Raw genomic sequence first — 24,096 nt, forward strand, 5'->3', positions numbered from 1 at the left:
CCAATCGTCGAGGTATGCCGCTACCATGATTCCCTGAGCTCTCAATTGTTGTACAACCACTTCTGCTATCTTTGTGAATACCCTGGGGGCTACATTCAGACCGAAGGGCATCACTTTGAATGAGAATGTCTGATTTCCTAGCCTGAATCCTAGGAATGGGCGGAAGTGCCACTGGCCTATCTGGGATATTGATAGTATGCGTCTGTAAGATCGATGGAGCATGTGACGGCTCCACGCGGAAGTAGGGTCCTTACTTGCGAGAGGGTAAGCATCTTGAACTTGTCGCAGCGAATGAAAGAGTTTAGCTTTGACAAGTCTAAGATTACCCTTCTTTTTGTTGAGCCTTTCTTTGGCACGCTGAATAAGCGCCCTTGAAATTTTAGATGTTTGACTCTCGCAATAGCTCCTTTCTGAAGGAGTTCTTCCGCGTAATCTATCAATTCCTTTGACGGCCACCTGATGAAATGATTTGATTGGAGGGGGATCTTTGATCCAACTCCAGCCTAATCCTTTGGACACTATGCTCTGTGCCCAATTGCTGACCCCCACCTGTGGCGGAAGAGGAACAGCCTCCCTCCTAACCTGGGGAGCCTCATTGCTGATGGGCGGGTTGGCCACCACGCCCTCCTCTGAACTGCTATCTCTTTGTGCCCCTCCTGCGCCACGCTGACGAAAGTAACCTCTCGCCCTACCCCTCGGTTGAGAGTAGCCTTGAGCCTCATAAGGCAGGGTTAAGGCCGGCGAGATAGCGTAGGAAGTAGATGGTTGAGATTGCTGGGGCACCAGGAGGAAAGGTTTGGGTCTGTTTAGATGTGGAATGGTTGTCCCTGTTGGGTAACTGGGACTGCCTGCACAAACTGCTGGCTGATGAATTGAAGTTTTTTATAAGGCTGGAACCTCTTACCAGTCCTTCTTTGGTTTCTTGCCAGCAGTGGGGAACGGATTCCTGTTTCCTCTTAGAGGAAAATACCCCACCTAGCTCGTAAGGCTCTGGTTGAGTCTAGCAGCTTCGTGGTGGACCTCGTTCACTGCGGACTCTGGGAAAGAGATCCGCTCCCCACATGCTCGCAGCCAAGAGTCTATTAGGCTCATGCCTGATTGGTGCACTCTTGAAGGACATGCTTCCGGCAGTTTTCCTCCTGGCTTGGAAGAAGTCAAAAGCGTCTGACAGAAACCGTCTGAAACTGAGATTTCGCCAGAATCTTGAACAGCGGTTCCGTAGCGTAGGAAGAGCAAGCCATTTTCCGTAACGATGAGAGAGTTGAGGGACCTGCCAAACCTAGTTCGCGCATCGAACTCTGCCTGGATTAGGGAATCCGGCAGCCTAGGTAATTTCTCACCGAACTGGTCCATGGCGCAGTCCGGCTTGAGTTTACCCAGCGTGAATGTAGCTGGCAGGTTTTCCCACAACTCTCCGAAGGCGGGGAAGAGTGGAGCAAGTAGGAACTCCGAACTCCCTCAACTGTGGAATGGGCTCATCCTTGAGGACCTGCCTGAAGAGCCCTTCTCCACCAAATTTCGTGGCGAACGGAAGAGAGACCTCCTCTTCCGTCGCGAAAATAGTGAAGGGATCTCTTGTACTCTACGGCCTGGAGTTTAGTGTTAGTACACTCCCAGTCCTCAAGGCAGGGTAGTGAAACCCATTCTCGCTGGGCGTGATCTCTACTGTAGAGAACTGACTCCTTCGAGATCTTGTCCTCTCTCGTGAGAGCCGTTGGCGTCAGCCTAGCATACCCGATGAAAGGCTGCGTCAGACCCGGAGGGTAGAACTCGAAGTCCTCAATCCTTCGAGTACCAAACTCCGGGATCGAATCATCCCGTCCTTAAAAGGAGCGTAGGCCGCTACTCTCCATGGATTCTCCATAGAGAAAGCTGGCAAGGAGTCGTAAAAGGCGGAAAGTTGTAGAATCCCCGTGCTAGATGCAGGGGAGGGAAGGGGGGAGGGGGAGCCTGAGTTTAGCCCAGCCACTCGGTCCTCATTCTCTCTCATTCTATTAGAGATGTCCTGGATAGACTGTCCAGTTTGAGACAGACCTGTTCGATGACTTGCGCGAACATCTGCTCAAAACGTGTTCCCAATGCTGAAATTTGGGAACCTACCAGCACCCCTCCTACCTGTTCCATCACCCCTGGTGAGACAGAAGAGGGAACGCAGGTGCTGGTGCTTGCCACCCCTGCCGGCATAGCCGGAGAGGATGCAGCGGAGGCGGGAGAATGCAGTGACTCGGTGGTAAGCTGGGCGAAGCCTTCTCCTTCGAAGCCTTTGCTTCTGGAGCTCTTCGACTGGGAAGAGCTCGGCTTAGCCTTCACCGCACCCGCATCGGCAATATGAAGTCGACGACTTCCTGGCCGAAGAAGACGAAGACGACTTCCTAGAAGTCGACTTAGACAAGGTCTTCGGTTCTCTCTTTCCCTTCTCCTTAGGAGGTACAGAGAGAGCGGGAGGGCGGCTAGGGATCTCGGATCCCGCAAAGCCTTGGAAAGAGGCGGAAGAAGAAGGGACAGGAGAAGATCCAGGAGCGCCCAAGGAAAGACCTTGGGCGCCCGACAAACCTACCTCAACCAACAAATCCACTCGCTAACTACCAGCCATTCGGCTCAAGGTTCAGGTCCAGGGCAGCGACGTCCGGAACCGACTCCTGGGAGGCTACGACCCCAAACGATTGCTGGAGGTCTTGCTGGATGGAGGCTATCATGGGGCGGCGGACAAAGGGATCGACGTAGCCCGTCGACTTGCCCGCGGGGAAGAATCTGGATGGCCAGCTTCCTATCTAAAATGTAGGGCTGGCCCTTGGCGGCGTTTTTTCCCAAAGCCGCCCCCCACACCGCTTTCAGGGTGGCTAGAGGGCGACTTCCCTCACACCGCTAGCCTGAAAGAAAGGTGAGATTAGCTACCAATTGTGGACAGGGTTAACAAACTTACGACTAGAAGTTGTTAGTAAAATCATAAGTAAGCCTATAATGGACATACCCCATCTCCCAGCTGACCGACCAGGTCGTAGCATATAGCGCAGGCTTCGGGGTGCCAGACGATCGTCTCATTGTACGACGTGGCACACGGGGCGTGAGACCTGCACTCGTCATGTCCACAGGGGTCGTAGAGCGTCGCATTACAGGCTGGGACCTGGTCCAGTTGGTAGCCTGTAAGTGAAAAAGTACATGAGTACAGAGTAAACACTTACAGCCTAACATATGCTCGCTGGTGCCGGAGCGATAAAGTTAGATAAAACCAGAGCCCAGCTAAAATACGTGTGGTAACCAGGTTGGAAGATAGGCTATGGCTCCGCCAATGGCGGAGGCACAAGGAATCAACCAACTAGGAGTGGTGGTAATGGAAACCACGACGGACAATGGCGGGGATGGATGATAAAAATAATATAATAACACACAATTCATTGTAAAATATCTTATAATTAGGGTATATATCCTTAAAATAACAAAATTAAAACAACTTCTCTCCGCGTCTCTACTAGAAGAGTGCGTAGGTAAGGGTGGGTAAGCTCCCTTCCGGTAGCGGGGGAGAGATATAAGGATATAGTAGGCAGCAACCGACCACTCATAGCGCCCACCCTGCCCGCTAGCGGAGCCAATATCCTATAACCAAAGGGGCCCCGGCGCTGCGACGGAAGGCTCCTTACGTATCTGGAGGGAGGTGGCTGAGCAATGGGGAGGGGGGGAGGAAGGTCCCGGCGAAACACGGCGGAGGCAGAGAACAGGGGGAGGGAGGGCCTACTCCTCCCCGCCTCACCAACTAACCCGCATGGAGACCCGTACCTCATAGTGGTCGCCCTATACCCCCTGCTGGGGGGACCCCCCGGTCACCTCCGAGAGTGTGAGAGAAGGCGATGAGGTTGTTATAACAACCAAGGGGTCCCCCAGCCCCTCCCTACATCAGAGAGGGAGGGAAGGGGCAGGGTAAGGTGCTATAGGACACGTGACCGCAAGTGGCCTAGGCCGCGAGCAACACAACCGTGGTAGGGCCACGTGAACCAAGCTGTACCAATATGTGGAACAAGCACCTAGGCTAGCCTAACACCCTAAAATAATAAAAATACATCGAAAGGTGGAAGAGACACTTTTAGTAAAAGAGAAAGAAGCCCAGGAGAGGCAGACTGTTCCGAGAAACAGGAGCCTAACTCGGAGCCAGCGATAGCCGATGTAGAGCAAGAGCCGGGATGCTGGGCCGAAAATAATAATAGCCCTAAATACCAAGCTAAGAGAATGGTAGGAGGGCTGAACTAGCTAAAACTCGATGTAAACAATGAATGTGATAAAGTAAGCCCATAAGCATAAGAAGTTCCAGTATGGGGAGGACCGGGAATTCTTACGAGGCGGCATGGCCGCCACGAGACAACCGGGGAACCGTATATAGACCTATAAAAGGAAAATACTGGTACCCGGAAGACAAAAATACGGTAAAAATGTTACTTATGAGTTACTTAACTTAGCCGTGGCAATTGCAGAGCGTTCCATGATGAAGGTGCGGATAAATCGCAAGAAAAGCACAAGCACAAGAAAATGGCGACTTGTCGCTGGCGCTAAAAATTAAGGATGACCGCTAGGGGCGCTGCTGTCCGTGGCGTCCTCTAGTAGTAGTAGTAGAGGCTGCATCGCCCGTTGGTATCAGCTCTCTCTTGGGGGATTCTGATAGGGAAGTTCTAATTGGTGTTTGTCTCGTGGTAGTGTTCCACACTCGCCCCTATATCATACCGACACTTCTTTTTAAGAGTGAGCGTCAGTTTTACTGACATTTTCTTAATTTTTGTTTTTCTCTGGTAATTTTAGGCTAATTTTAACCTAGAAAGAATGATATTAAGGATACTTTCATAGGCCGACACGAGCTGAGCCCAGAAATAGATTTTTATTGCTGTATTTTGCTGTTTATACATTAATATTATAGTTGGGTGCTGTAATCTTTACTGTAAATCATGTTTTTTTTTATCATAAATATGTTCATTCACAAAATAGATATACTATGTCTTTTAGTTTGGTGCAGCAGCCAAATCATGAAAATAGAAAGGAATTGTTAGGTAATATACTTTTGTTTGCTATTCTGATGAAGGGGAAATGGAAGATAGGAAAGAATAACTTTGAAACTGTCTTGAATTTAGTTTAAGGTGATAGTTGAAGACGTATTTGGTGCTTGAACTGAAGTAGGCAGTTATAAACACTGAAATAGTGGTCTTGGGTGGGTTAATTATTAAAGTAGGCAGTTTAAAGCAATTTTTAGGGGGGGTATCAGGATAACACGGGTATTTACTTATCACGGGGGGTTCTGGGCCCTATCCCCCACAATTATCGAGGCCCTACTGTATTAAAAACTATGTAAACTGCATTTTTATTGCATTTTTCATTTAAAAAAAACCTTCAAATATTGATTATATTGCATTTTTGAAGTCATATTTCTTCCATCAGATTGGTGTCGTAACTACCGTAACCCCAGAACACTTATTGTAAACCTGGAAATAGTTATGAATATAATTGAAAAATGTTGTAACGTCGTAAGCCGGGGACTACCTGTATATACCTTCATTTTGATTCTATTGTCAATAGTAATTTGTAAATTAGGGTCAGTATATATTTATTATATAAGGCAACAATTCATCCAGTAAGACATTTTGGAATTGTAGCATGCAGAGCACTAAAACCTAAAGAAAACAGCATAGAATGATCAGGACTGTCATGGTTATTGTTACAGGCCTGAAGTAATATTTACTTCAAGTTATTGGAAATTATGTCTGTAAACTGCTAAATACATTATGGGGAGTGTAAAATAGATAATTATTGATGTAGGAGCACAGTTTGCTCCTATATCACGACATGGCAAATTCAGAAACAGTGACTTATTCTGCTACTGCAGACTTTCGTAGCCATGATGCATGGACTGGAAGCTGGGACTGGAGTATCTCATCTTGTCGTATTCTGTCGAGCATGTAAAAGTTTGTGTGGACTCACATAAGGCTGTTTTGTTAAAGTAATGAGTTTATGATGAATCTCTCTCTCTCTCTCTCTCTCTCTCTCTCTCTCTCTCTCTCTCTCTCTCTCTCTCTCTCTGTTTTTTAATATCATCCATAAAATACTGATGCACTAATTTTTTGGTCAGTATATTTGCTTTTATTTATGTATTTATTTTTTTAATTGATTGATTGATTTTTTTTTTACAGAAATATCAGCAAGTTGCAACAAGTGGCCTGAATATTTGGCACTGCTAGAATCAGAAGCAGAAATAATTTCACGGAATCAACAGTGTGCAGGTACATCTGGTTTTGTTTACTTGCTAGTACTATGTAGTTTTTGTAAGGTTTAAGATTAGTTTTACTTTCTCAATATATACTAGATTGTATGCATAAAGAGTTCAGTGGTCCACCCGTATTCGCAGGGAATGTGTATCAGACCCCCTTGCGAATAATTAGAATCAGCGAATAGTCGGAACCTCTATAAAAATGCTGAAAACAGCCTAGTTTGGTAGGTAAAATTCAAGAAAAACCTACTAAAAATTTGATACCTGGTTTTTTAAATAGTTTTATCACAAAAAGTGCATTTTGTGATGAAATTGATAAAAAACTAGGAATTTCTGGATATTTCTCATATAAAAATATTACTGGAAATAGGCGAATTTCCTGTGAATAATGGGTAGAAGGGAATCTGGAGAATGCGAATACGGGGGGTCACTATATAGAGTAGTTCATGCAAGTATTATTCAGTAGAAGATAACCTATGTACCCCAGTTGTATCCAAAAGATACAGTATTAATCCGAGTTAGTTTCTGTGACTCTTTTAAACCTAATTTTGTTCACCCCATTGTATGCTTAGCCCATTTTCATGAGATGTGGTTATTACAGTACAGGTAGTATTCGAGTTACGATAATTCGTCTTACGATATTCCGATTTTACGATGGGGTTAGCAATTAATACTGATACAACATTATTTTGAAACTTATTTTAAAATTTTGCTCGTAACGGGTGCAGCCCAGCAGCGTACAACCAGGTAGCAAGAGAGACAGACCAAATTACAATAGCCTAACTTTATCCCATCTTCTAGTTAAATAAGTTAAAAAAAACAACCGAAGAGAATTATGAAAGTTTTGTTTTAATGTTTTACTCGTTTGTTAAATGTGTACAGCCATGAACAACCGAACGAGAAACGACGTTTTGCTAAGTACAACCGAATTGGATAAAACATCCATTTGGTTTGTATTTCAACCATTTTACAATAGTAAACAATTACCGCTGTTAAGTTATAAAATTAATGATGTTATGTATGATAGGACTGATATATTTTTAGGTAATAACTTTGTTCACTTTAGATCAAAGATCAGAAAGGAAACATACTGTTAGATTTAAACAAAGTTGTAGCTGAAGCTGAGAACACTTTTTGAGCTGCTAATGACTGTTATTGTGCATCGGTAACAAAGATAAAACTCCTGTAAACTTATCCGATCAAACACAACCGTCTATAAAGTTGAGAGAATCATTTTAATTAAAACTTCAGTTCTTGAAAGAATACAGTTTACTGCTTTTTTCACGCCGATAAAAGATAAAAAATGTAACGGTAAAGCTCGTATTACGAAGAAATCAAGTGAAAATAGCGAATGGAATCACGTAATTTTCCTTAGACAATAAACATGCCTACAGAGCAATCTGTTAATGAAAAAATAATTTAGTTCCAAACGAGATGTTTTAAATTCAAACTTTGACTTCAAATTAATATGTCTTATAATGGAAAGATGACCTTGTCTCATATAAGTAAAGTATCTAGATATTCTTTTATGCCAACTAGAAGCAAAACAGTTCGCTCCGAATTGAGTTAAGACAAAATAAACTCGTATTGCCATCAGCTGATTTCCAAACCAAAACATTGACCGCTTTGTTAATATGAGAATACATACGTTATAATGGGATAGAGTAATGTATAATTTTTAAAAGATTCAAGATTCACGGAAAAAGATGCATATTCGTTAATGTTTTTTCTTCCATAATATATGTAGAAGCGTCAGAAGCCTGATAGGTATTGCTCAATTATGCCGATATCAGTCCGAATCTGAGACCGATTTGCCACGGTATCTATCATCGTATACGCTAGGCTAACTTGTTAATGTTATTCAATTTTTCTTAGTACTGAATTATCATGAGCCAATACGCATTGTACCTAGAGAATTAGCTGAAATTAATAATTACTATGCCGTATATGTATAAGTATACTGTGTAGTGTAGGGTACGCTACCCTATATGTAAAGATGGTACTGATTACCCTAGTGTGTGCTACGCTATATTCGAGATACGATTTTTTCGACATATGGTGGGTCTTTCGGAACCTACCCCATAGTAAGTAGGAGAATACCTGTATCTCGACCAGCTGGTTTGTGCTTTCATCCTCCAATGCTCAGTTACTACCAATTTGCAGTGGATTTTCTTCTGCATTTTGGTTGTCACTGGGAGATGTTGGATTTTCTGCCTGAGCAGCAGATGAGGTACTTGGACACAGCTCTTGAATTAGCAGGTTCAGAGAAATGTCAGCACAGTTTCTTTCCTAACAGGAACAACCTGCTCAGCTTTGGTAGATAATTTTTAGTCACCTGTTCTCCTCATGGAAACTCGTGCCTCTTGGGCAGATCCAGTTGTTCTTGCTTCAGTTGCATCTTTATCCTTGTGCCCCTCAGCCAGGAAGTGAACAATGATTCCACATGGTGGAACTTCCCTCTGTGGGTGTTTTTGCAGAAACTCCCCCTCCCCCTTTCCCATCCGATTGAAAGAAGGTTGGGGACACAAATCTGAATGGCTCGTTCATTACTGGGATGTGGATTGGATACAATTATGTCCTGCACATCAGCTTTCTCTAAATTGATTTTTCACTGCTTGGTCTACAAGCATTTCGATATAGGTCACTGGGTCATTTGGTAATGTTGACAGTTTCACTACCTTCAAGAATATGGTAAAAGCTGTTTGAGGTTTTAGGGCATTTAAACAGGCACATTTGGGTGATGATTGGAATTTTGATTTACTTAAGTCTCCCATAGAAATGGATGTGAACTCAGTTTAATAATACCATAGAGTGAGTTTTTGAAAATAAGTGGACAGGGAATTTTTTTTTTTCCTGTCTTGTCCACAAGATGGCATTTCCTTGTTATAGTAAAACATCTGGCCAGTTATTGTTACACCCAACATGTTGATATACTAAATAAAAAAGAACATTTATAATGTAAAAAGAACATTCTGCAACAAAATAAACAACAACAAAAAAAGCAAATTGACAGCATAGTAACAACCTAACATTTTTATGATTTAATGCTTGTAACATTAAGATTTAATGTAACAATGTGTTGTATCATAATTACACAATGGTGATGTAATATATTTACATTATACCACTTAGTGAGCAATTAATACACACCTAACATTTAACTCATTTTATCTTCAGTGTGAAACTTGACCCTTTTTATATTTGTAAAGATAGATTGTTCTCTCAGACAGAATCCACCTGCTTTGTAATCCATATTCCCTTTTGAATTATCACACACTGTGTTTTGTAACAACTTAACTGGTTTATTGGCAGCTTGTACAGATGGCAGGGGTGTTGCTCCACTTCCTGTTTTGTGCCCTAAGATTCTGTCCTCCAGTGGAAGTACGTATATAGATTTTTCTTCAAAAGGAGTGGCAATGGTGAGGAGGATCTGTGTCATATTTAAGGATGTTGAGTCTACATCTGGATCTTTTTAGGTACTCAGTCATGCCCTCTTATTCAGAAGCCAAATCTTTTTTATTTGTAAACTTGAGCATTTTGGCGTATTTGTATTCTTGGGCATTTTGGTGCACGTAGGTGGAAAAATGTTCATCAAGTTAGCTTTTTCTCCGATGACCGTTTCCCGAAGGTTCTTCTTTGCAGGCCTGTGTGAGGGCCAAGGCAGTCAAGTCAATTAGTCAGGGCATCCAAAGGGCAGTCTCCAGGTAAATCCACAGGTGGGGTTTCTGTTCAGTTGGTTACTGTCCATTTGCTGTTTCCAAGGTCCCACCTGCCCTTCAAAGGGTCAACCTGACTGAAAAACACAAATATACTACATGCACTAAAATTAAGGAAACCAAAGAAAGCACAGAGCAAGGTTGCTTTTCCAGCAGAAGTTGAGAAAATTGCACTAGGTGGGAACTGATGACAGCAGTTGCAAACTGAAACCTGGACTGATGAAGAAAAACTCATTCACAGATATAAAATAAAAGTCTTGCGCCATATTTGAGACGCTTCATTTACGAATCTACTAAAATAATTTAATTATATTAAATTATGAATTGATACTTCAGTTAAAGCATTTGTAAAGCTTCATGCTAACCAGGATCAAAGCTGTTCACTGTTTACATAGCAATGGGCAGACAAACAGTGAATCAGTCTGCTGTTAGATGGTTGGTGGATCCTTGGTGCATAGACTGCTGGGGGACTTAGGAAAGTTTCTTCTTCTTCAGAGCATGTGAAGTTTGCATTGACTATATAATAAGGCTAAAGGTGTTGTGCTGAAACAAAAGTGTTTAGGCAAAATTGATTTTATGCAGTGAAAACCCATACCATTAACCAGATTGTCCCCTTCATGGATGGCCCCATGGCACTTTTGCTGCTGGATCAGTCTACGTATATAGAGACTGATTCAGTTAACTCATAAGAGCCTAGGGAAATGCTGCATGTGCACCAGTGTACCTGAGCCACCTGATCTTTTTCCTTCTTTTGTTGGAACAAAATGTCTTAGATTTGAATGCATTACACTCTTAAAGATTTTTTTATATTAAAAAAAATAAATTTAAATTTGTTCCCCATATTATTGTTTTTCCATTGTTTTTTTATTTTAACCACTACAAATTAGGTTTAAAGTACAGTATGCATACATAGAAAATATGAAAAGTTTCAAAGCAAAAATAGTGGGGACATTATTGATTTATTTACCTCTGTCACTTATGACCGTCATCCTCTGGTATCATTTTTATTTACGAATAGGAATTCTTAGAATTAAAAGATTTTAACTTTACTCTGAAGTTTCATCTTGAGCTAGAATTGTAGGTTGTAGGTTAGCTTTCAATTGATTCAAATTGATTAAGTGAAGGGCAAGTTATGGTTGTTATAAACCCTTCAACCCCAACTTGCAACCTCTTTCACACCTATTGCTGTACTTCTGTTCATATTCTCTTCCATCTTACTTTCCATCTTCTAAGAATTATTTCACGATGCAACAATGTGGTTTGCCTCTCGCTACAACTTTAAAACCATTTCACTTTCAATGCCCTTTCCAGTGCTGAATGACCTCATGGGTCCCAGCGCTTGGCCTTTGGCCTAAATTTTATATTATAAGCCATTCCTATAACTTTTTTCAGGTGACTTGTTGGGAGGATTGGCACCACCTCCACAGTCAGAAGCGATGCTTGCTCTTAATGCTTCACAACTTGTTAAGCTCTTTACAAAAAATGGTTCACCAGCTGAGCATGTCAAACGAAAGATGACTAAACACAGTAAGTATTATGTTAAATGGAACTGTATTGGGTTCTAGTAGCAAGAGACATCTTTGATACTGCAGAGATATAGAAAGTACACCATTCTTATTGAATATCAGCAAACTTTGGTTATTGAGAGTTAAATGCATGTAAAAGTTACCCATGAGAAGTTGGTAGAGTCACTGGGTCAGAAGGTTTGTTTCCAATTTGTATCTTTTCTCAGCAGGCATAGATCTATCAAGAACTGCAAATAGGAAGATAGGGGAGGGAACAGATAAACTTCAGAGACTGACAGAATTATAGCTGAATGCCAAAGTAACACTAAAAGATCATGCTGAGGCACTTTTGAAAGTTTTAGCTGCCCTATACAGTATTTTCATCATCAGTTTTACCTATTTTTTCTAAGTTTTATCTTTTTGTCATATGTGGACTTTTAATGGTGTGAATCTTGCTTGTCAAGTAATTAGCCTTTTGTAGTTCTGTAGGAAATAAAGGTTACTATGAAGAGTGATGAAGTAGAATTCCTACTACAGTGTTTGGCAAACAGGACAATGCTGTTACTTGATATGAAAGACCCTGATATATCTGGTTATAGTATAAGTTATTCTGTAAAAACTGCTCAAAAATTGTCTATCCCCCTAGATTATTTATTTTTTATATATATTTTTTTAATATTATTTTATTTTTAAATAAAGTTATTTAAACTTCCCTAACTGACAGGTTCTTCCTGTGCTTGATCCACTGTAGATAGTACTAGAGGTTCTTTGAAAATTAATTTTTCTCAGGTTTGTCTTTTTCATGTTCCCCATAGTCTGTTTCATTGAGCTGCCTAACCGTAATTTTACCTAGTTCCATATTCAGTGCTCATTAAAGAGCCAGTATTTCTGATGAGCCATATGGGAGTCATGTAATGCAATTCCATGATGTTAAACTACTCTGTATTGATATTAATCCTCATTTCATTTTATGTTGCACTTGTTTCAGTCAATGTTCCAGGAAACTAAACATCACACCTTTCAATTATAGTCATTCCTTATTTGTGATACATATTACATTTACAGGATAATCTTATCATTATGCAATCACGCCTTTCAGGAACATCATCTCTCTTTTCAAGCACTCTTATCTTCCTCTTAGAAGAGAAGTACAAGTCTTACCTTAAGCCCATCGGTGGATCAGATTAGTTTCTTTGAAGATAGCAAGCTGTAGGTGACTGTATTTCATCTGGAGGATTGTTGAAACTAATATTTGTAAATGCATTGTTTTCAGCTTCCTCTGGTTGCCACCTGTTTAAGACTAAATCTACCCTCACGGAGGTGAAAAGTCTAAAGTGGCCTGAATCTCTGTATTCCCATCACCATGGCATATAGTAAGTATACTGTAGTATGTATTATTGTTTTATAATCTGGAAAAAAGTTCATTATTTCATACATCCCATTATGTACTTATTATTAGTCTTCTCCTATAAATTGAAATCATCCCTGAAGCTTCAGCCCCACCCAAAAGAAAGAACGAAAATGGCAAACATGTAACAGTACAGGCTGTCCCTGGTTATCGCCGGTTTCGGTTAATGACGGTCCGGTTTTATGGGGCTAGTCTAGTGTCATAAAATCAGCGATTTATAACGCCATAAGGTGCTGATAATAGAGTTATGGCACCATAACATGCCTAACAGAGGTGCCATTAACCGATACTTGGCCCCATAAGTGGCATAAATTGCCGAGTTTCGGTTAGTGGCAGTTTCCATTTATCAGCCTGTACTGTGTGTGTGTGGGCAGATCCAGGACCCCAGACAGTCAGAAACCCTATTTGTGTTGTTTGATCCATGATCGCATGAAATTAGTAGGTGGGAACTTGCATTGTAAGAAGTGGGACTGTACAAAAAAGTTGATCTAAAAAAATTAAATTTGATATTGCAAACCCAGTACCTACCAGTATTAATAAATCTCCAAATATAATTTTCAAATGTCAAATTTGGAAACGAACCAGTACTAAAGGCACTTTTGCAGACTCCATCATTTTAGTTAACCTACTTAAAAATTCTGAAAAATCTCTATTAGGGAGATAAAACTAAAATTAATGAAGACAAATTGTTTACCATTTTATTGACATAAAATAAATTTCTGTAAAAATATTGTATCAGATAAAAATGAGTGGAGGTATGTACAGCAGTTTGACAGTCCATTAAATAGGTGTTAATAAAAATCCCACACTACAATTTATTGTTTAGTAATGTTTAGTAATTTTGTGTAATGTTTAGATAATGTTTAGCAATGTTGTGTAATGTGCCTGGAAGATGAACTGTAAATGGTGCTTGAAGACTTTTAGTATATGTCAGTCAAAATACCAAAGTGTCTTAAATATCAAACAATAAATTTTCTATAAACTATGTAGCATGTAGTGGTGCCGTCACTTTTAACAAAAATGTGTGTAGTACTCAACTGTATTTGAATGTTCAATTTAGATTTCCAATTTTGTAGCACACATATGAGTACAATTCCCCATAGGGGAGTAATTCTGTCAGTGGGCCTCATGCGGTGCACTGTAGGCATTACTTAAGGTTCATTGCAGTGTGCCTTTGGCTCCTAGCTGTAACCACTTTCATTCCTTTTACTGTACCTCCTTTCATATGCTCTTTCTTCAGCCTACTTTCCACCCTCTACTAACACTTGAGTCATGGTGCAACTGCAAAATTTTCCTCCTGTTACACCTTTCAAACCTTTTACTGTCAATTTCCATTTCAGCGCTGAATGACTCATAGGTCCCAGTGCTTGGCCTTTGGCTAAATTATATAATCAACTCAACACATATGAATGCAATTAAACATCTTTTAACCGTAAATATTGGTTACTTTCAACACACCTCAAACCAATAGTACACACATTCTTGTGTGAAGCTCTCTGTTGAATTCATTTGTTGTTTAATGAGTTTTTGGCTATGCGCACACAGTTCAGTTGGTAAGCAAATTTCAAGTGTTTTCCTATATTTACAATTGCTGCACGTATACAGGCAGTCCCTGGGTTATGAAGGGGGTTCCGTTCTTGAGACGTGTTGTAAGCCGAAAATTGTCATAAGCTGGAACATCATAAAAAATCCTAAGAAAACCTTACTTTTAATGCTTTGGGTGCATTGAAAACTATGTAAACTACATTCTTATTGCATTTTTCATAAAAAAACTTCAAATAGTGATTATTTTGCATTTTTGGTGTCATATTTCTGCTAGATCAGCGTTGTAGGTGGCGTAACCCTTGAACATGCATCATAACCCTGGAAATAATTTCTGATGAATATAATTGAAAAGCAGCTTAACCTTGGAACGTCGTAAGCCAAACCCATCGTAACCCGGGGACTGCCTGTACTACTTTTTATGTAAAATTTTAAACATAATGTAAAGGTGATCTGTGTATTTACAGCTATAACATAGATGAACGACATGAAAAGTTGACTGAAGAATGTAATCGTATAAAGAATCGATATATCATCCAAGAAACTGCTTCAACATGTAGCTCTTATCAAGATAGGGAGTCTGCGTATGTTACGGTTTCATCACACAAATCCAAAAGGTAAAATTATTAAGTTTATTTTACTAGTTAATGGAATTATCCTGTGTAGTGCTGAACTTAGATTAGAAATATATTCTTAAGTTTTTTTACTAGTTTATGGAATTATCCTGTGTAGTGCTGAACTTAGATTAGAAATATTGCATAGCAACAGAAACAAGTTTGACTAAGTCATAAAACAATAGCAGCAGATAAGAAAATCCTGTGCAACAATTGTATCATAAGGGCTCACCTCATAGGGCATCCCCTCTGTTGGCAATGCACCTTCCTTTGGCGGCGAAAGGACATCTCTGTCTACATTGTAAGTACTTTGACAGTGCACAAATTGACAATAGGATCTTTAGACTTCCGCATATTGGGAACATTCTGGGAGGTTAAATGATGGAGTACCCTACCTCCCTTTCTCGAATCTACTGCAGACCCAGGAAAGCTGCCTTCAACTCCAACACAATGTGGAGTTCTTTGTCCTATGCTCTCCATGCCCCCAAGGCCAGGAGCTCTTCGAGATGAGCACTCCAATATTTGTTGGAGGTGTCTTGAGTACAGGAACAGATACAGAGGCTCAAAAGTCTTAGGCTGACTATAGCAGCTCCCTGTGGTCCCAAGCCGAGTGGCGCCTTCTTCGCGATTCTCGTGTTGAGAGATGCCACCAGTCAGCAGAATCCTTATATCTCCATGTCTGGAGTCTGTCCAGTTTCTCTTTCTAGCTGGAAATCAGCCATGTACAAGGTGAGCCGTCTGCTGCTGTGGTTGGCATCATCATTAGGATTTCTCTTCACTCAGAAATCCTGTTCAGTAGACAAGATCTGGTTATTTGTCAGAACAGAGGAAGTTTGTTCTGTTGACACTGGCAAGGGGCTACAGGCCTGACTTGTGATTAGTTCTCTGAACAATGTGGACATCACTTCACCCTGAGGATTCTCCATATGGTTCGAAAGCTTTGAGCGGTCTGTTCGTCTAGGAAACTCAGACCTTTTTATGTGGCACCTTACTCTAGTACAGTGGACCCCCGTATTTGCATTCTCTGCATTCATGGATTTCTCTATGGGCCACATCTACCCATTATTCGCAGAAAATTTGCATATTCGCCGTATTTTTCTGAGACATATCCACAAATTCCTGTTTTTTTTTTTTTTTTTTTTTTTTCTCTCCCCCCACCACAAAATGCAATCTGGACGTATACGCATTCCCTCCCTTTTGCCTAATCCGTCAGGTTCTCAACAAGGTGATGCAGTCTGAGAACCTCAAGATGACTCTGGTAGCCCCATTGTGGCCAAAAGCAGAATGGTTTCCGGACCAGTTGGAACTTCTAATTGATGTGCCGAGAGAGTTACCTCCATGGAACAACCTACTGTGTCAACCACACGTGGAGAGATACCACCGGTCAGTGCAGTCCCTATCACTTCACGGGTGGAGACTGTCAAGTATGTCCTACGAGGGAGAGGCTTTTCTCAGACAGCAGCAACACAGATGGCAGGAAATATCAGACCATCAGCAGCTGTGTACTAAGAAAAATGGTCTGTGTACTGTGATTGGTGTTGCAGAGGGAGCTTGTCTCCACTTAGAACCCCTATTCAGCAGTTAGCGGATTTTCTGATATATCTCAGAACAGAAAGACTTATGTCAGTATCTGCTATAAAGGGCTGCTCTAGCTTCGGTTCTGCGGATGAAAGGCGTGGACATTTCTTCTTCATGGGAAATGGCTATGTTAATGAAGAGTTTTGAGCAGTCCTGTTCCCTAAAGGAACTAAAAGCTCCAGATTGGGATTTAACCATGGTACTTGGCAGCCTTACAAAACCCCCATACGAGCCATTGCGACAGTCCACAGATAGAAGCTTGACCCTGAAAGCAGTCTTCCTATTGGTTCTAGCTGCAACCAAAAGGATGGGGGAGCTACATGGTCCATCATATGTGAAGCATTTGAGAGGTTGGATGTCTATGGTCTTTGAATTTATCCCAGACTTTGTAGCCAAAACTCAAAACCCATCAGTAGTGAATGGGCAGATTTGACTTCTTTTTTCGGGGATACCTTTCTTCTGGGAGAATTGTGGATGATGATAACCCTGAAGAAATGCTGCTATGCCCTGTCAGAGTACTACGAGCGTACTTGAGAACTCGGCATCTCAGTTTGGGATGCCAAAGGCTTTTTGTGAATATATGACGGAACAAGAAGGAAGTGTCCAGGAATACAATATCGTTTTGGGTGAGAGAAACGATCAGGAATGCGTACATGACAGAGGATGGAGGGTCAAATAGTCTGGAGAGAGCTAGAGCTCTTGATATCAGGGGCTTGAGCTCTTCTTTGGCACTCAAGAAAAATATGTCTGTAGAGAAGATTTTGAAAGCTGGTATTTGGCGACGCTAAACAATTTTCACTTCCTTTTATATAAAAGATGTTCCCATAGATCCTTGGATTTTTTTTTTTTTCTTCGGTCCAGTGGTGGCTGCTCAACAAGTGGTATAGCTCATCCAGTACCCCTGGCAGGTCAGTTAGTGTCTAGTCTAAGTTGAAGGTATGAAAGTAGAATGATTGAGATGGCTGGTCTTCTTTCTTTCCTACTTTTTCTAGCTACTTCTTTACCTACGGGCAGTAAGAGGGAGAGTACCATCACTAGCTGGAATGGACTAGATACAGGGGAGGGAGACAGGCCATACTGCAAAGATAATCTAGAGCATAGGATACATTTCAGTAGCAACACACTCCTCTTAGTAATAGGGAGAGAGTGGGGTGATAATAGATCCGTGTACAGGGACTGGAGTTTCTTATGAGAACAGATAGCTCTCCATCTTCAGCAATGCAATAAGCTATGGCATTGTATGAAACACCCAGAGAGGGAAACCAATAGATTCTCATATACCTTTGGTTTGGAGGTTATAGTCCACCGTCTTAGAATAGATCTACTATTCGGAAATGGATAAAGGTGGCAAACTCCCAGTCAGTTATAGAGAATTACCTCCCACCAATAAGTAAGTCCATCCTAAGGTTAAGACCGAAGGTTTTTTTCGTATATGAACAAATGACAAATTTTTAATCCATTTTATTTTTCATAACTAACAAACCTGAGGTCTTAACATATAAAAGCCCACCTTGAACCACCTCTTGAACAGTCTAAACTGGATTGGAAGAGTAACTGATAGGTCATGGGACACCAGGGGCATTCTGGGAACTGCAATACCCCATGACCTGGTACAGATGCCAGTAGTCCCTGGATCACACAAGTTTGTATTAATGCTACCAGTTTCCAGCTTGGCACTAGTATTATCCTAATGTTAAGACCTCAGGTTTGTTATGAAAAATACAAATTGATTAAAAATATGTAATTTTGTGATAAAACTATTAAAAAACAAGGTACTGTATATACTCGTGTAACGCGATCTCACATATCATGCGACCCCCAAATTTGCACCCTTAAAAAATTATTTTATCACATAACATGCGAGTTAAATTTATGAGACCAAGTAACAATAGGCTAACCTCTTTTCCTCTATCTATTCCATCTTTTAGTTAGGCTAACCCCTTTTCCTCCATTTCTTAATCTATCCCATCTAGTTAAGTTTAAAAAAGTAAAAGAAATGCCAAAAGTATTGTTAGTAATGTTATACTTGTTGTGTAAACACATACTGCCAGAAACAGCTGATTAACTATGAACAACCTAAACCGATAACAATGTGGCGGAATCACAAGCTTAAAAGTAAGTAGGTGGCAAATCCCCCCCACATAAACTTAATCAATCCAGCTGCCAAACTCAACTTCAGTCACACTTTCCTCTTTACACTACAGAATACACACAGGACAATTGACCTATACCTACACACAGAACAAAAAAACACAAACACATGTATTCACCCAACTCCAGATACTCCAGGCTATGCTGTGCTGTCTGACGGTGGAGGTCACGGAGATACCAACAACAAAGACCACTACCAAGAACCACAACCAACAACACAACAACAAAAATGGAACACAACAATAAAAAAACACAACCACAACCCAAGACCACTGAACAAACAATCAATAAAAACAAAAAAAAACCAGCAACACAACAAGCTAACACACACACACACCCACTAACAACACCAAGGAATCACAACAGCTCACCAACAACAACCCTCAACAACTCACAACCACACCAAGAAACCATAATAGCTCCCCAACAACAACAACCCTCAACTATAACAACTCACATATAATCCAACAGGAACTCACAAGCACAACAAATCCAACAACACAGGCACAACAACACCAAACTTAACAATAACTAACAACAAATCAACAAAACACAAAACTTAACTTGAGTGTCAATGCCTTCAATAGACTGCTGCCGACACTACTGACTATCACAGGCTCTTACCCAAGACTGACCAAAGACTGACTGAAAACACAGAACTCGAACAGCTAACTCCAGCTGCACCAGCAGACAGCCCAGAACTCACCAACAGCCAATTCAGTCGTTAACTATCCATACAGCAATTACTCTCTCTCTCTCTCTGTCTCTCTCTCTCTCTCTCTCTCTCTCTCTCTCTCTCTCTCTCTCACACACACACACACACACACACACACACACACACACACACACACACACACACACACACACACACACACACACACACACACACAGATGTTGTCAAATGGAACTCCATAACTCCTCCATAACAACAGCGTTTTTGCTTGGATTTCAACTATCATACAATAGTAAAAAATTACCATATTTATGTTACAAATCATGTTAAGGAGAATAGGACTGATATATTCTTACATTACTATATCCTTACTCATTATGTAGAAAAGATTGACAAGGGCATATACTGCTAAATTTAACCTGTAAGTTTTAGCTGAAGCTGTGGAAAGATTGCTGACCTGCCAACGACTATTATCGTGCATCGGCAATGTGGATGAAACTTACAAACTTCAGTATAGTACCATCAAACTTGACCGTAAACAAAATTTGAGAGAAACTTGTTTTAATCATAACTATTGGGCTTGAAAGAACACATTTCACTGTTTTCACTCCAATAAAAGATAAATACATAAAGCTCGTAGTATTCTGACGAGATCAAGTGAAAAATATCGAACGGAATCTGTTGATTTTTGTACTGTGTAAACGAATGTTTTGGTTTGGAAATCAGCTGAGGGCAATTGCGAGGTAAATTTGTTTTGCTGTATTGAACTCAAATCAGAGTGGCTTTCTTGCTTTTAGTTAGCACAAGTGAATCTCAAGATATTCTATTTATGTGGGACAAGGTTATTTTGGGTTATACGAAGTATTTTCAAGTCGAAATATCACTTAAATATGTATTGTTTGTGAACAAAATTTGGTTACTATTTTTGTTAGTAGATGGCACTGAGGGCTTGTTTACTGTGTAAAAATGCCCTCGGTGCCATCTACTAACAAAAAAAAAACTAAATTTCGTTCACAAACTATACATATTTAAGTGATAACACTTCATATAACGTAAAATAACCATGTCCCATATAAATAGAATATCTTGAGATTCATTTGTGCTAACTAGAAGCAAGAAAGCCGCTCTGATTTGAGATCAATACAGGAAAACAAACTTACCTTGCAATCGCCCACAGCTGATTTCCAAACCAAAACATTGATTGCTATGTTTGTATTTTATAATACAAAAAAATACTAGTAATATGATAATACATATAATATTACTGGATGCAGTGAAGTAAAGTATAACTTTTTAAAAGATCCATGGAAAAGATGCATATTCATTATGTTTATATTTTATCATATGATACTAATATGTGATTATTACATACATACTCTAATTTTATATCTCGGGTATGACGCGACCCTCTTAAAATTAACTCCAAAATTAGGTCTTCAAAAGTTGCATGATACACAAGTATATACGGTATACAAACTTTTAGTGGGTTTTTCTTGAGTTTTAACTAACAAAATGAGCAGTTTTATGTGTTTTATAGGAGTTTCAACTTTTCGCAGATTCTAGGTATTCGCGAGGGGGGGTTATGGTATGCATCCTTTGCAAATTAGGGGGGGGGGACACTGTACTGAGTAGTCTCACTCAAGCTCTTTTGAGGTATGCATCAGTCGTCTTCGGGAAACTGACTTTGAAAACAGTTTTCCTCCTGATCTTGGCTTCCTTGGAAGGGTTGGAGAGCTCCAGGGTCGGGCTTATGACATATACTCACAACGGGTTGGGGTCATTAGCTTTCGAATTTGCCCTGGAGTTCTTGGTTAAGACCCAGATTTCCATGGTTCACAATGACAGCTTCGCCTTTCTCACCGTTCTTTACAGTATGGATTTTGTTATTAGTAACCTGAAAGATTATATGCTTTGACCCATCAAAGCAGTGCGTTATCTGAGGGTCTCATTACCATGAGTGTAGGTGTCGTAGACTTTATGTTGATGCAATCCAGGTCAAGAAAGAAGTGTCTTGGAATACTTTTTTGTTTAAGTACATGAGGTGGTTGGGCAACCATACTCCTCATCATCGAGTTCTGTCACCAATTAGGTGCATGCAGAAGTGAATGACACCAGAGGATTAGGTCCTTCCCTGGCATTTTAGAAGAACTTATCTGTTCTTAGGATTTTAAATGCTGGTTTCTGATTGTGTCAGACCACTTTGACTTCCTTCTACCTGAAGGATGTTGCCCACAGATCCTTGGACACTTTCCTTGGGGTCCAGTGGTGGCTGTTTAACAAGTGTGACTCATCCAGAGCCCCTGGTGGGACAGTTTTGTATCTTGCCTAAGATGATTGTGTGGAGTAGGGAATAAGTGAGATGACTGGCCTATTTTCTTTCTCTTTTCTCCTTTCTTCATACCTATGGGCAGTTTGAAGAAAAGACACATCATATACTGGAACTGGCTTGATACAGGTGACTGTTGCAGCCATACTGTTACAGCACTTTTTATGCTCCATGAAACATACAAATCTGCTTCTCAGTAGCTTCAACTCTTCTCTCCAGCAAGGGGAGTGAGGAGTGGTGACAAACCCATTTCATGTAGCTTATGTGGTTTGTTACTTGACTTCCATATATGCAATGAAGCTGGACATGTTTAAGTGTATTGAAACCCAGTGAATTGAGTGTTAGATATCCACATATCTAACATCTCAAAGGCTTAGGTCCTCTTCTTTAGAATTCCCATTTCTAAGAAGAATGATCAGGTGTTCCGAACCTTCAGTCAGTACAGGATTCTCATACCTCCCTTCAAGTGTAAGTTTATCTTATTGGTAAGACCAAAGGTTCATTCCGTGTATAAGCAAATGACGAATTCTTTTATTAATTAGTATTTTTCATAGCTAACAAACCTTAGGTCTTAACATTGACTGCCCATCTCTAGCCACCCCTCTTATGTTTCATCCTGGGTTGGAAGAAAGACTGATGTGTCACTGGATTCAAGCGCAGTCTCTGGACTCACTTCACCTCAGCTATGCCTTAGATACTAGATGCCACAGATACCTTGCATTTGCAATCTTCAATTGTTTTTAACTGGTTTCCAGCTGGCACCAGAAGACTTATCCTATTGTTAAGACCTGAGATGTGTTAGCTGTGAAAAGTACAAATTAATAAAATATTTGTCATATCTATATGTATACACACAAACTAAAGGAAATTGCCTAAGGAAAGAGAAGTGTAAACAAAATAGAAATTAGCAGCATAAAAAGAAAAGGATAATGCTTTCACAGAAAGAGGGAGAGATGCAGAATTCTTAGCTTTCCACATTTCTGCATTGCTGACTTGCAAATCAACTTTTGAAAATTAAATATGAATGAAAATAACTTTAGAGTTCAGAGCTGTCAAACTTTTGTTTGTAAAGAGTTTTAAGAAAATTTCTCTTTTATGTAACAAAATAAGAAAATAGCAAATTGCCTGATTTTTTTTATGAATTCCTTATTAAGAGTCCTTTGGCAAGGCAAGGATGGATAATTACCTACCTTTATATCTTAAAGGTTTCCTTTTATGTTAGTGGTTAGATATTTTTTGTTTTTTTACTGCTATGGATTGTTAACATTAAAAGAGTAAATTATATAAATAAAATTAAAAGCAATATTCTAGTGATCCATAAAAAGTTTACTCAAAATTTGATGTGGCAGATGCCCTGCACAAATTACCGTGTTGACCGCTAATGTAGTCATTCTAAATTGAGCACTTCATCATCTTTACATTACGGAATCTTTTGAACTTTCATTTTTTCTTTTGAAGTTATGTCTAGTACAAAACTAAGTTTTGTTCATGAAACTTACCTGTCAGATATATATATAGCTGTATTTTTCCGAATCCGACAGAAATTTAAACACTTACGACACACGCAGTGGGAGTCAGGTGGTTAGTACCCATTCCCGCCGCTGGGAGGCGGGTATCAGGAATCATTCCCATTTTCTATTCATAATTTTTCTGTCGCCGGTGCTGAAAACACCTGTTTTCAGTACCTCCGTCTTAGGATTTTGGAAACTTCATTGCCGCTAAGTATCCTAATTGTCTTTTGATTTATTCACTTGGATTTGTGGCTAGGCATACGCTATCTTAAATTGATTTGAATTTGATTCATTTTTGCATAAAATATCTGAATCTAGTTAGGCTAGTTTCAGACGGGGTTGTCTGCAAAGATAGGGTGTGGCTACGAAAGCTTCGGTAGATTCGCACTTGGTATGTACGAGGGGTATGGGTCTTGCTTCTTTGTTGAGATTTGTCATGTAAGAGTGTGAGACTTTGTCTATTCCGTAAGGAAGACGGTTATGATTCGTATGTACGCCAATTAATCAGTAAACATGTCTAATTCCGTAAGGAAGACGTAGTAATGATTCGTATGTACGCAATTAATCAGTAACAAAAGTCAGGGTAGTGAACCTGCTAACCTTCCTGTAGACTTTATTTTGCATAACCCTGTAGTATGGCCTACGGGCTATGTATATGTCTACGAGAGGTGCTCGCTCTCCTTCATTGCTGTGAAGTGCTACTTCTGTAATTGTTACTCCTAACCCTGCAGTGTTGCCTTCGGGCCCTAAGCAGTGTCTGTAGAGAAATTGCCCTTTCTCTGATACTCCTTTGATTCGTAACTTAGAATTGAAAGTGCTTGCTTTAGAGAG

The 24,096-nt window shown here is 40.3% G+C and overlaps 2 protein-coding genes across 2 annotated transcripts in view; one reads left to right on the forward strand and one right to left on the reverse strand.

Moving 5' to 3' along the window:
• Positions 1–24,096, reverse strand: part of LOC135222044 (uncharacterized) — a 261,893-nt gene that overhangs the window by 48,908 nt on the left and 188,889 nt on the right. The window lies entirely within an intron of this gene.
• The window catches only part of LOC135222279 (uncharacterized), a 90,560-nt gene that overhangs the window by 43,992 nt on the left and 22,472 nt on the right, over positions 1–24,096 (forward strand). Inside the window, exons 4-7 of the mRNA XM_064260387.1 lie at positions 6,165–6,254; positions 11,350–11,484; positions 12,736–12,835; positions 14,880–15,029. Coding sequence (XP_064116457.1) covers positions 6,165–6,254; positions 11,350–11,484; positions 12,736–12,835; positions 14,880–15,029 — 475 coding nt within the window. The remainder of the gene's footprint in view (positions 1–6,164; positions 6,255–11,349; positions 11,485–12,735; positions 12,836–14,879; positions 15,030–24,096) is intronic.

The sequence above is a fragment of the Macrobrachium nipponense genome, chromosome 3 (assembly GCF_015104395.2).
Source record: "Macrobrachium nipponense isolate FS-2020 chromosome 3, ASM1510439v2, whole genome shotgun sequence".
NCBI classification, from domain to species: domain Eukaryota; kingdom Metazoa; phylum Arthropoda; class Malacostraca; order Decapoda; family Palaemonidae; genus Macrobrachium; species Macrobrachium nipponense.